General features: G+C 40.3%; 1 protein-coding gene across 1 annotated transcript in view; it reads right to left on the minus strand.

Moving 5' to 3' along the window:
- Positions 1-1,079: 1,079 nt before the first annotated feature.
- SPARCL1 (SPARC like 1) overlaps positions 1,080-14,054 on the minus strand; it is a 47,252-nt gene continuing 34,277 nt past the window's right edge. Inside the window, exons 7-11 of the mRNA XM_059375635.1 lie at positions 13,642-13,762; positions 11,559-11,695; positions 9,477-9,625; positions 8,713-8,861; positions 1,080-1,531 (exon numbers count right to left, since the gene is read on the minus strand). Coding sequence (XP_059231618.1) covers positions 1,503-1,531; positions 8,713-8,861; positions 9,477-9,625; positions 11,559-11,695; positions 13,642-13,762 — 585 coding nt within the window. The 3' untranslated portion in view covers positions 1,080-1,502. The remainder of the gene's footprint in view (positions 1,532-8,712; positions 8,862-9,476; positions 9,626-11,558; positions 11,696-13,641; positions 13,763-14,054) is intronic.

A 14,054-nucleotide genomic window follows, 5' to 3' on the forward strand; every position in this document is an offset into this window, starting at 1 on the left:
TCTGGGTGGCTCAGTGGATTAAGCTGCTGCCTTCGGCTCAGGTCATGATCTCAGGGTCCTGGGATCGAGTCCCACATCGGGCTCTCTGCTCGGCGGGGAGCCTGCTTCCCTTCCTCTCTCTCTCTGCCTGCCTCTTTGTCTACTTGTGATCTCTCTCTGTCAAATAAATAAATAAAAATCTTAAAAAAAAAAGAACAAGTAACTCACAAAGCTAAGAAAATAGATAATATGATTTTGAAGTTAATCAGAGAAAATTATCCTGTTAAAAAGCGAGCTTTTTCAGAAGTTCCTTCAGATGAAATTTCTTGGGCAGATTCTCTCAGTGACTCTAATAGACAAAGCTCTTAACAACCACGATGACACATTTTTGATTATTAAAAAAAAAAAAGACAATTGCATTGATTAGCTTTCATTTCAGATAGGAAAATATGTACCAAAAACCATTTTATTTTCTTTTAAATATTGTTAAGTAGAATATAGAAGGTGTCAGGTTCTTTTACTGCTTTGGTTCAGACCTTGGAAAAAGCTCTATCATGGTGTCTTATTATTTTTGCAATCTAGCCTTTACTGTATTAACAGTTATCAAAGAAGAAAGAGTTCAAATGAAAACACAAAATTTCTCTTACCACCGATTTCTTGCTATCAATTTACAGTAGTAATATTTATCTCTGACTACATTGGACATTAAGACACCTCAGAGCTTTTATACTGTCTGCACTATCTTTATATTATTTTATTTTGAGGACACAGAATGTGTAGAAATTTTATAGGGTCCCCTTTCCCCCCAACAGCTGCATGAAAGTTAGAATTAGTTGTATTGAGCAGTGCATAATCATCCATATTTTAAGCTGAACTTAGTAGAAAGCACTTGAACTTATTTCTTTTACAGCACGACAAAGGACATTAATAAACATCTACCATTTAGCAACTGAGTATTTGTTTCCCATAGGAAACATCTCCCCCAACCACACTCACTTCTTTAAAGTAGTAGGATCTAGGAAGCACAATTATAATTTGATTTGAAGGGTGAGTTCTGAGTTGGTCTTTCATATATGGTTGTTTAAATAAATGACTGGAAATAAATTTGAGTAAGCATTTAGATTTTTATTAGGACATCAAGATACTGAAAATAATACACCTTAACAACAAAAGAACATGATACCATTTTCTTGAAGTATACATGATATTATGGACAAAATGACAAAATTTTCTTCAAGTTTTATAATTAGTAAGTATCTCAAGTGGATGCAGAGAGTGATGACTTAAACTCCTGTTCACAAACAGTACACAGTATTTTGCATACGTTGACTTTATTTAAAGTTTTATTTCCAAAGCTAATGTTAAATGCTTGGTGCATACACTGTTAGCAAGCAATTACTCTCATTGTCTTCTCATATATTTTGCTAAATATAAATCTACAAGTATTGCAGCTGCATATATTTTCCGGAGCGGTCAGGAACACGGGAGGATGCTGGAATGTTTGAATTCTCTCAAATCTTTATTCAAAATAGGAGGTTTTCATCTATGTCCTCTGTAAAAAGCAAAAACAAAACAAAACACACTTTCAGCAAATAGCCAGAGTAGTAATATAAACAAATAATGTCAGAGCTAGGGGATTAGAGAAACCATCTAATAAGACTGTAGGATGGATCTTGACCCTGGTAGGGGATCAGCATCACCTGTGAAGCTTTTAAAAAGATACCATATGGTTTCAGTTATATGTGGAATCTAAAAAACAAAACAAATGACCAGACAAAAGGCAGAAATAGAGAACGAACTGATGGCTGCCAGAGGGGAGGGGTGGGGAGATGGGCAAAATGGGTGAAGGGGAGTGGGAGGCACAGGCCTCCAGTTACAGAAGTCACAGGGATAAAATAAAATAAGTCACAGGGATAAAAGGTACAATGTAAGGAATACAGTCAATGGTACAGTAATAGCTTTGTATGGGGACAGAGGGTAGCTACACTTGCAGTGAGGATAATGGTAACATACAGACTTGTTGAATCCCTATACTGCACACCTGAAATTAATGTAACATGATGTGTCAACTGTACCTCAATTAAAAAAAAAAAAAGATACGCCCTCAAGCTGTTAGGGTATGGAGTTGACCACCCCTCAATTAGACAGGGAACACTCTCGATAATGCAAGTCACACAGCGAGGCTTATTTCCAGCTAGCTGGGGTCCAAGTATCTGCCCGGCACAGCGGGTTTCAACAAGGACCCCGAGCACTCAAAGCCAAGGGTTTATATAGCATTTTCAAGGCACTTTTTCATAGCTACATACATATCTTGCGCCCCACTTTGACAGTTTAACTTTCTTTAACCTTTTGCCACCCCGGCGTCACCCTGGAGCCATCCTGGCGATTAAGTGAGATTTAGGTATAGAAGAAATTTAACTTTATTTACATTTCCTTCTGCCTCAGTCTCCTTCAGTTTTATGGTGGGGAGGGTGACCTTAGGCCTCGAGATACTGAGCCATTTGTCTCTGGAAATTTGGGCCATTGAAAAATAGCCTTTTTGTTGTAAATCACCAGGACATTTGTAAACCAAGGGAGACTCCTGTCTTGCAGGATTGTGATCTCTGCAAGTTAACTATTTGTTTTTCTTTAACATTTGGTCCCTGTGGCACCACCACCTAACCTCCCCGGGGGTATATGATTAAGTTGTTTTTTCAGGTTTTAGCTACTTTCTCTTATCTCAAGTTACGTGCCCCCCCCCCCCCAGGGCTGGCTGGTTAGGGATGCTCAGTAAAATGGCTTCCCGGCCTTCAGGATGGCCATTCTTATGCTAACTCACTCTTACAGAGCAGGGTGCCTGCTTTTGCTTTGCCAAGATGGCTGTACTTATCTCAGGGCTAGACTCGAGGTGGGTACAGTTTTGTTTTTCTTGGCCTCCACACCTGAAGCTGTTTTCCAGGACTTGTTTTTAAGTCTCCCGGGGGACGGGGAGCAGGGACAGTAAAATAGGTCCTTACAAAGCCTTAACCCTGGCCTCCTGAATCAGAGCTTCCAGGGATGGACCAATGGCATGTATACATTTAAAAAGCTCCATTGGTAGTTCTAATGTAGGGTTGAGAAGCACTGATAAAGGCCCAGCCAAGAAAGAGCTGAGTATACTAACCTTCAAGGATTGTTAAAACATAATAGAAATAAGTAGAAGTATAGCGCCAATTAAATCCAATTTCCAACCAAGTAATTATTTTTTGTGCATGCACAAGAGTGAGTTAGAGAGAGAGAATGCACATACCAGAGTCAGGCGAGGGGTGGGGGCAGAGGGTGAGGGAGAGAGAATCTTAAGCAGCCCTCACAGCCAGTGTAGAGCCCAACACGGGGCTCGATCTCACAACCCTGAGGTCATGAACTGAGCTGAAATTGACAGTCAAATGCTTAATGGACTGAGCCACCCAGGTGCCCCTCCAATGGGTAATTATAAAAGAAGTTCCTGCCACACCTATGGAAGAAGACAGCATCCCTTAGGGGTTATGAGACCACTCCTTCCTATGTGGCCCACCCTCACTCAATAATTGTTGAACAAATACTTAAGCAGATGAACTTGGAGAATATTAAACTAATACCCTGTCTGGAACACCAGGTAATTTTCCTGCCCGATACAAGTCTGTGCCTAAGAATAGGAAACATTACAAACTGTGGCATATTTCTTTTGAACAATGGCTTCATTTTGTAAAATGGACATTTTAGGCTCACTACTTGTAAATTTACTTACTGTTGTGCTCATACTTTTTGTCTTCTTTTAGTTGTTTGGATGGGAGATGTCCCTCCTGCTGACTTTAGGCTAATTCTCTGCCTGTGCCGGGGACCTCTTCTGACCTCCGAAATTCTCCCCTAATTTTCCTCTTTTGCTTCTTTTTCTTGTTTCTTCTACCTTTCCTTCCTCCCCGGGGCCCTTCCTATTAGCATTTAAATATGCTGCATATCCAGCCTTGAGAACAGCACCTGGCTCTATGTGGACCATCAGTAAAAAACATCTGTTGAATGAATGAATGGGCCAGTACTCAAGCTTATTTTATTCCCTGAAGTGCTTCTCTCAACTTTATATCCCTCTTTAGCTCTATCCTGCCTTCAAACAGCCACTCTTTACCATTTCTCATATATTCTTTCTCAGTCTATAGAACCTGGCTTCCATCTCTACCATTCTCCAAAATCGCTCTTACTAGGGCCACCCAGGATATCCTTAGGTCTGTGTAAAAGGAATATTCTTCTTAGTCTTTTATCTTGACATCTCAGCAGCATCTGGCACTGTGATCTCTTCCTCCTCTTCAAAAACCTCCTTTGACAAGGCGCTATCCTGTTTTCTTTCTTCCTTTCAGGAGACTTTTCATTCTCTTTCGTGAGCTCCTTCTTCCTCCTCTATCTGTCATCCAGATGTTGTTCCTTGGTGTTCAACCCTAGAGCCTTCTCCATGTGACTCAACACATTTTTCTTGGGAAAGCAATTCCCTTCTATGGTGCTAACTACTTTCTGTATGCTCATAATCCTCAAATATGTACTTAAGTTCCAAAAATCCCATCTTGAAAAGCTGACCCATGTATTTCTCTATCAACTGCACATTGTCTCCCACGTACTTAAAAGTTCAACATGTCATAAATGGAAGTTATCATCTTCCCCAAATCTGCTTCTGTTCTTGTGTTTTCTATCTCTGCGTCTCTGTTTACCTGCCTGGCCTGAGCAGGGAACCTGAGTGTCATACTTCTCTTCCTCTCAATGTCTCTACTGTCTGCTCCCTGCCCCCACATATTTCCTAGCAAACTTTGTCTTAGATATATAGATATAGATATAAAAATATCTATAGATATAGATACAGAAATATCTATACACCTTGAATATGTTTATATTCGTGAATATACCTAGAATATGTTTATATTTTAAATACATCTTGAATAGGTTTCCTTCTCCCCCCGCCCCACTGTAACTGCCCTAGTTCAAGTTCTCATCAACTATGCCTGAACTTACCACAAGTCCTCTCAACTCTTCTCGGGCTTCTCCACAATGTAACCAAAAGAATCGTTCTTAAATACAGATCTAGTGAAATCACTCCCTTGTTTAAAACACTTTCATGATCCTCCAGTACTCTTAGGATAATGTCTTTAACTGGTTTAGTTGGACCTGCATGATCTGACTCGTTTGCTCTGTTGGTCTCACTTGGAAGGTTCTTCTGAAGATTAATGTGGATACACGGTATGTCATGGGCACTAAATAAGTAGGACTCCTTCACCTTTTAATTAAACCTCATTTTTACACATAATGAAAATGAGACTTGCTGAGGTTAAGCGGTATGCCTTAATTCACATAGCTAGTGAATGACAGAGCTGGAATATCTGAGTACATCTAGCTCAGATAAAAATCAGTTAAAATTCAGGAAAACACTGGCTAAAATTGACCTCGTCCTTCTGTGGATTTCTCCGCCATGAGGGAAGGAAGGACGTGCTTAGAAATGTTTAGTTTTGTTTTTCCTAGCTACTTCCCAAAGCAGTAACTTGTTTACTTATTCTGACTGAATATTAAATATCTGCTTTATTGGTTGACTATGTGATAATTCTTTCCCTGCTTCAAAATAATGTAATCATGGCCAAACCACAGTGAACAAACAAGATCATTAGGAGCTTTTCGAGTCACTGAAGTCTAAGCCCTTCCGGCTCCTCCCAGACAACCACCCTGCACAGAGCCTGAGTGAGACTACACGCTGAAGAGCTGCCAGAAGTTTCAGAACAGTGAAGCACAACTGATTTCCTTAAATAGATGGCCTCTGTTCCAGTTCCATCACTCCGTTAAAATCAAGTGCAGTATTAAAAGGCATACACAAATATGTCCTGTCCCAGCTAAGTTTTCCCCCTCTTGATAATGGTGGAGTAGAGGGAGTAGGGTGGGGTGGCTCTACTTGGGTGTATTTTGTCCTTTTTTAAAAATTTAAACTCAATTAGCGAACATAGAGTACAAATAGTACCTCATTAGTTTCAGATGTAGTGTTCAGTAATTCATCAGTTGCATATAACACCCAGTGTTCATCACTTCATGAGCCAGTTACCTCATCCCCCACCTACCTCCCCTCCAGCAACCCTCAGTTTGTTTCCTAGAGTTAAGAGTCTCTCATGGTTCCTCTCCCTCTGATTTCTTCTCATTCAGTTTTCCCTCCCTTCCCCTATGATCCTCTGCACTATTTCTTATATTCCACATATGAGTGAAACCATATGATAATTGTCTTTCTCTGATTGACTTATTCTACTCAGCATCATAACCTCCAGTTCTATCCACATTGATGTAAATGGTAAGATTTCATCCTTTCAGGTCGGTGAGTAATATCCTATTGTATATATATACCACATCTTCTTTGTCCATCCATTTGTCAATAGACATCGGGGCTCTTTCCACAGTTTGGCTATTGTGGACATTGCTGCTACACACATTCAGGTGCAGGTGTCCCTTTGGATCACTATGTTTGTGTCTTTGGGGTAAATATCCAGTAGCGCAAACGTTGGGTCATAGGGTACCTCGATTTTTAACTTCTTGAGGAACTACCATACTGTTTTCCAGAGTGGCTGTATGAAAAGCCCACAGCGAATACCATTCTCAATGGGAAAAAACTGAGAGGTTTCCCTAAGGTCAGGAACACACCAGGGATGCCCACTCTCAGGAGCTGTTCAACATAGGACTAGAATTCCTAGCCTCAGCAATCAGAAAACAAAAAGAAATAAAAGTGCTTGGGATGTCACATCCATATCGGCGAAGTAGAAGTCAAACTCTTGCTCTTCGCAGAAGACGTGATACTTTATGTGGAAAACCCAAAGACTCCACCCCAAAACTGTTAGTTTCAAATTCCGTCCTTTTTAACACAGCAATTAGAAAAGGCAGTTTCAGCTATTTTTAGGAATATATTTGAATTTATAAGTACTGTGCTTGTAGATGTTAGAAAGGAAATTGGTATTATTTATGCAGGTCTCAGTCTTACTAGCTTGTTAATTTCCTATCAGTGTTAACAGGATATAAATAGTATGTCAGGGCCCACCTCCAAGAGCTCCTCCCATATTATAGCAGGGTTGTCTGTCTGACCAACAAAATATAGAAGAAGTAATGTATGTTACTCATGCAATTAGGTTATAAAAGACATTATAGGGGCGCCTGGGTGGCTCAGTGGGTTAAAGCCTCTGCCTTCGGCTCAGGTCATGATCCCAGGGTCCTGGGATGGAGCCCCGCATTGGGCTCTCTGCTCAGCAGGGAGCCTGCTTTCCCCCTCTCTCTCTGCCTGCCTCTCTGCCTACTTGTAATCTCTGTCAAATACATAAATAAAATCTTTAAAAGAATTATAGCTTCAGTCTTGGATTCTCTCACTCTCTGTTTTCTCTCTGATCACCCACTCCGGAGGAAACCAGATGTGGTGCTGTTAGCAATCCCATGGAGAAGACCACATGGTGAGGAAATGAAGCCTCCCAACATAGTGACCATGTGGGTAAGCTTAGAGCAGATCCCAAGCCAGAACCATCCAGGTAAACTAATCTCAGATTCCCGATCTTGGAAACTGTGAGATTTTCAGCTTCTAAGCTTTAGAGTAATTTGTTTTGCAGCAATAGGCAACCAATACACAACAGTTGGTACGCACAGAAATACACATTCTTTGCTCATTACGATTGTGTTTATTTCACAGAACAAAATTGCAGAAGAAAAGAGCTAAGCTTTTCTGCTTACCTATTTATCAATAAGTAAATTCTCCTACTCTCAGCTCTTTTCTTTAATATCAAGGCATTCTACATACCAAGAAGAATATTTTTAAAGTGAAGGTCACACACGTTATCTTTTTGGGAAATTCTGACCTTTGATGAACTTACTTTTCTTTATTGATTGGCTGGACATTCATCCTACTTGTATGTCGTGAACATATGTATAAAACCCTTGCTTTAGAGATTTGATGCTTACTGTTGATTTACATTGTGCAAGTGGTTCTGATTTTTCATTTTTTGAACATCTTTCAAATCTTGGTCATTAAAAACATGCTTGCTCATAAAAATCAGCCTTAACTTAGGAAAATAAAAGGAAATACATTAAGACATAACCTAGCAAAACAAATGTCTAAAATAAGTTCCTCCATCACAGGAGTAAAGAAAGAACACTTTGATGATGAAGATGATGATGATGATGATGATGATTTTATTATCATCATTTATATTATTATCATTACAACTACTATTATTTTTGTCATTGAAGATGCAGTCATGGATTAAAGCACAATATCTGGACACATTCTATTGTGATAGGAGGCCCAGTCTTTAGTGTATCCATTATGAATTCTAAGATTTTTCTGACATCTCCCACTGGCAGAATCAGACTTGTTCTTTTACTCTTTACCTATGATTTTTAGAAGTTTGGACCGATACTCTGGTTAAGAAAGGATATAAAATCCCTCCTTTCTCAGATGGGTAGCCTTCTGATATTTGGCACAGCTCTCGGGATCGATGTCATTTTCTTTGGTTTAGCCAACTGCTAAGACTTCGACGTATCATAAAAAGAGTATCGTAACGGAAGTAGGCAAGAACCTTGCCATGACAGTGTGTGCACCAAAGGAGTCCTACCTGTGGTGCTGCCACCTTCCTGTCTGGAGGTTTCCATCTGAGGATGCTGCAGGACCTCTCTAGGAGGGCTGCAGGGCTTAGGGCTCTGCTGGAGAAAAGGACACCCCTTTCCCCGGGCTGATGATGAATTTACCTTCTTTAATTCCAAAGCAGTGGCCCCACTCCATCAGGGTGATGTGCTTATCCTTGTTGGGGTCACACTCCTCAAAGAAGCGGGTTATGCAGTGTTCCATGGGCACCAGAGATGCTCGCAAAGGAGCAAGCTCAGAATGAGTCAAGACTCTGCAACAAAGTGAATGACACTATGTTAAAGAGTAGCTTATATATTAAAGCTAATCTTTAGGATAACCAAGGTGTTTTTCTTCCACAAGGTTGATAAGTAGACCAAGTAAATAGTACACTCATGAAAAACTGCAAAAGAAACAAACTATTTAGGGGTAAGATAGACAGTGCTTGGGATGTCACCAGGTTTCCTTCCTCGCTAGAAGTATCCTCCCACCATCTTAAATTTATAGGGATGCCCCCACCAGCCATCACGTTTGTACAACCTGGCTCTTACCCACTGACCACAGCTGATTGTTCTAGGTGTAGGCATTTGACCCAGATCGGGCCAATCAGATTATCTTGGGAATTTAGGATCAAGAATGAGAAAGAACTGAAGGAGTCTCTGTTGCAGGCTAGGTCTTAACACCTAAACGTGGGAACCGTGGTGTGGCCATATTCTGTTCTTTACAAAACAGTTTTGTGTTTAGACACCTAACCGCATATTTTTGGGATTGCAGTGTTCTAAATCAGAGCTGGGAAACTTCTAAATTTGTTTAGAATTATCTTCATACAGATAACTAAGACATTATGTCAGGGCGATGACCTAGTAATGGAAAGGTAAAGAGTTTTTACCTGTCCATAGGATGTTGGTCGAGTTCACCAAACTGCCAGTGCACAGGATATACATACATGTGGTAGTTTTTCTTAAAGTCCCTTAAGAGAAGGTCAATGGAATGGTCCCCAGCCAAGAGCCTCTTTTCATCCAGGTAAATTTTCTTGACCTGATATTAGGAAGGGAGAAAATCATCAGGGAATCAGACAAGTGTAATGGAATTACCATTTGCTAAACTTTACTTAAAGAGTAATAGTGACATGACAGAGGAAAATAGGCCCAGACCATCATATGAGACCAAATAAAATACTTTCTAATCAACACTATTGATTTTCTTAGTTCTACAGAGAATAACAGCTAACATTAAAAGAAAAAACAAAAACAAAAACAAAACAAAAACCCCACAACCTGTGGTTTTCAGAAGAGATTTAAGTATTTTTTGATTTTTCTTTTAACCAGATACTATTCATCACAGTAGGAAAAGGTTTTAATGAAAGGGGCTGAACTGACTCACGCAAAATTACTGATTAGTAAAAAGTCTTCGCTTTCCCCTGGTGGCATACTCCATTCTTAGTTCTCTGTGTATTTTTGTCCAATGTGTGCTTACAATCAGTCTAGCTGTTGTGTGACAACACTTGGCCATTCTCATTAGAATTTCTCTGTTTTGTATCTAATGCTCTCAAGGTGTTCATGATGATGTATTAAAGAGAGAGGACAGACATTATTTCCAGGCAATTCATGTAATACTCTCAACTTGTGGTGTTACTCATGAACTAACTGGAAGCAATTTGAATAGAACGTCTACTTATTCCCAGGGCCTTCTCCACCAACCTTCCTCCTTGTTATCATGGATGAACTTCCTGTGCTCTGAATATAAGCCCGACCTTTCACAGGTGCTCAGGAGCCTGCCTACCCCTTTTCACCTCTTCAAGAACACTCAATGGCAGCTGGGCACCTTTTCTACCCCTCATTAGTTTTTCCTTCTTTACTGGATTACTGGGGAGGCATACAAACGTCCTTTACCATCTTCCACTGGTAGATGGGACTCATACTCACTTCCATCTGCCTCCCCATTTCACTTTTCACCTTTACAGCAAATGTTGTGAAAATATTGTCTGTATTTGCTGCTTTCACTTCTTTTCTCCTTATTCTCTTTTGAACCCTGCCCACTCAGGCTTTTCTCCTCTCCATTCTGCAAAAACAGCTTCTGTCAAGGTCAACTCTGGGGCCACCACATGCCAAATCAGTGGCCCACTCAGTCCTCATCTTAGAGCCTGTAAACAGCATTTGACACAGTTAATTCACAGCTTCCTTTTTGCTTAACTTTTTCTTCAGAGCATGTTTTATCCCATCTGACTTTTCTTACACATATCTTTGCATATTTATTTACATGTTTATATATGTGCATGTATGTTCATATTTGCAATATGTATATACATACATACATCTACACACACACACACGCACACACACACTCTTAATTGTTCAGAGTCTCTTTGTCTAGAACGTAAGGTCACAAAGGCAGAGATTTTGTTTGGTTTACTGCTGTATCTCCAGTACATAAATTAATTCCAGATACCTAAGTTGCACTCAATAGCTATTTGATGAAAGAGTTTTCTCTGAGAACTTCTGGAATAAATATTCTAAACTTTAAAAACTTGCTATATTACTGACTTTGCAAGTAATATAGCATAGTAAGGAATTTCTCTTATACCATAAATCTGTATGGCCTAGGAAGGCAGAAAATATGTTTAAATTTAAATACTATGTCTGGCCCTGAACTTAGAAGTGCTAAATTGAGGTTTACTTTGCTCAACCAGGGCTTGCTCTGGGCGTGAGTTATAGAGTCCTTGCTCGGGCCACCACACTTTGAGTAGGAATGGGGTGGTTTGGCTATGTCTCAAGCCTTGTGGCATGAATGGTGACCCCTACTATTCTGTTAGTACGAATGAACTTACCAGGTGTGGGGGGAGGCAAAGTGGGCTCTGGCTGATACGCAAAGGGGGGTAGGTCTCTCTTCCCCCACCCACACATCTTTTTTCCTCAGACCCTGTAGGTAGACACTTAGGGATCTGGCCCCCGGATGACTTTGGATAACTTACTTTATTTCTCTGCTTCTCGTTTAGATATCCAGCATGTTCAGGGTTTGCCTCATAGAGCTGCATGAGGATATTCTTGAGCCAGTCTCTCATCCTTAGGGGAAACTGAGTCACTTCAAAGTCTGTACAAATAGGAATGGCTGTTCCAAGAGGAAAGAAAAGGGATTTTTAAAAAAGATTATTTATTTATTTGACAGAGAGAGAGAGAGTGAGAGAGGGAACACAAGTAGGTAGAGTCAGAGAGGGGGAAGCAGGCTTCCTGCCAAGCAGGGATCCAGTTGCAGGGCTCGATCCCAGAACTCTGGGACCATGACCTGAGCCAAAGGCAGATGCTTAACAACTGAGCTACCCAGGCACCCCAAGAAAAGAGATTTTAACCTTTAGGTTAAAGGTTACTTTAACTCCTATCTTAAGGCAAGTCGTCAAAACAGGAAGTCTAACAACAGCTGGTGGCCGAACGCTCTCTCACTGTCTTACCAGCACAACAGTGTGCTTAACCATGGCGGCCAAGCAGGACTGCCTAGTGCGCTTTATAAACACCCCAGACACGGCTTCCAGTCAAGGAAATTCTGATGTGATTGCTTCAGAGTGGAGCTTGGGCATCAGGATGTTTTAAAAGATCCAAAGAAAATTTTGATACACCGGTAAGGCTGAGAACCACTGTTCTAGAATCAGAAAGTGGGCATGTAGAGGTAGAGGACACAAGAACTCTTCATTAGGAGAAAAAAGACAAAAGTGGAAGTTAGATTATTCTGTGGTAACAAATGATGTTCCATCTCAGTGGCTTAAAAGAACAAAGGGTTTGGTTCTTTTTCTTAGTTTTATTGAGATGTCAGTGAGTTAAGTTCAAGCTTACTGTGTAAGTTCAAGGTGTACAGCTTAATGCCTGACATCCATATTTTGTGCTAGGTCTACTACAATATGTTTAGTTAACTGTTATCATCTCATCCAGTCACAAAAATTTTTACTTTTCCTTGCATGAGAACTTTCAGGATCTACTCTCTGAGCAACTTTCAGATGTACTATTTCGCAGTGTTAACTACCATCACTGTTTTGGACATTCGAGTCCAATACAAGTTGGCAAGAGGGCTCTGCTCATGGCAGTCTCTCTGGGGCTCAGGATCATGAGGACACCACCATCTCCAGACAAGGTTGGGGCACATAGACAACCACACACTAGCTCTTAAATACATCTGCCCAGAACTCACATGGAGGCTTTTGACTGAAATTTCATTGAGCAGCTCATTTGGCCACATTTAACATCCAGAGGGCTGGGAAGTTTAATACTCCTATGCATAAGGAAGGAGAAGAGAACTGGAAATATTAGTGAGCATGGTTAATGTGGAGAATTACTTAGTGATAAGGAGATCCAAACACACTTGAGAGTATCTTGGGGGAAGGAAGACAATTAAGAAAACTTCTGGAAGGATATAATGTTATAAAACTTCTTGGCGGAGACTTAACGTACATTGGAAAGAGGACAAGTAATTTAGCAAAATTCCAATGACTTGTCTCAGTTATTAAGTGGTAACATTATCATAGTGGTTCTGAACCCTGGCTGCACGTTAGAATTGTCTAGGTTACTTTAAAAACAAATGAAAAAACAATGCCAAAGCCCCAACCCCGTCCGACTCTATCAGTCTCTTATAATTAAAGCCTGGGCATTTTTTTTTTCTTTTTCTTCTTCTTCTTCTTCTTCTTTTTTTTAGATCTTTTTTAAAAAATTTATTTGACAGACAGAGATTACAAGTAGGCAGAAAGGCAGGCAGTGAAAGAGAAGGAAGTAGGTTCTCCGCCGAGCAGAGAGCCCAATGCGGGGCTCGATCCCAGGACCCTGGGATCATGACCCGAGCTGAAGGTAGAGGCTTTAACTCAGTGAGCCACCCAGGTGCCCCTGGGGATTTTTCTTTTTCTTTTTCTTTTTTGAAGTCTCTCTAGTAGATTTTAGTGAGCATCCTAGGTTCAGAACTACATTAGCCTTTTTCCGTTTGCATGTATGAGTTTGTATATGTATTATTCAGATATGCAGAGATTCATGCCAATCCTCTCAGAAATGATGGTTGGCAGAATAATGATGGAATCTTACATTTGCAGGCTCCAAAATAATCCAGCTGTAGTTGGTGCCCTTTTTTGGTCCCTTCCAGTTTACATTTAGTAGCAAACAGATGACAGGAGCTAGCATAGGTCTGGTTGTCAGTGCCACAAACCTAGGACAGACAAGCATGAGAAAAAGCTCATGTTTCTGGATGTACACTGGGGAAAGACCTTGCTCCTTAAAGTTTATAGACTGACTGATCAACTGTGCCAACAATGTAGTCAGGTAAGTGAAGTTATTAAGATGATAACTGTCCCATTTGGTAAAAAAAAAAAAAAAAAAAAAAAAAAAGAAAAAGAAAAGAAAAGAAAAATCAATTAAATTATACCAGGGTGAAGAATTTAGCTTTAGATAAGCTCACTAGAATGCAAGCTGCAGACGTTCCGAGGATACAATGAATTTTA

Source organism: Mustela nigripes, chromosome 1 (assembly GCF_022355385.1).
Source record: "Mustela nigripes isolate SB6536 chromosome 1, MUSNIG.SB6536, whole genome shotgun sequence".
Classification (NCBI taxonomy): domain Eukaryota; kingdom Metazoa; phylum Chordata; class Mammalia; order Carnivora; family Mustelidae; genus Mustela; species Mustela nigripes.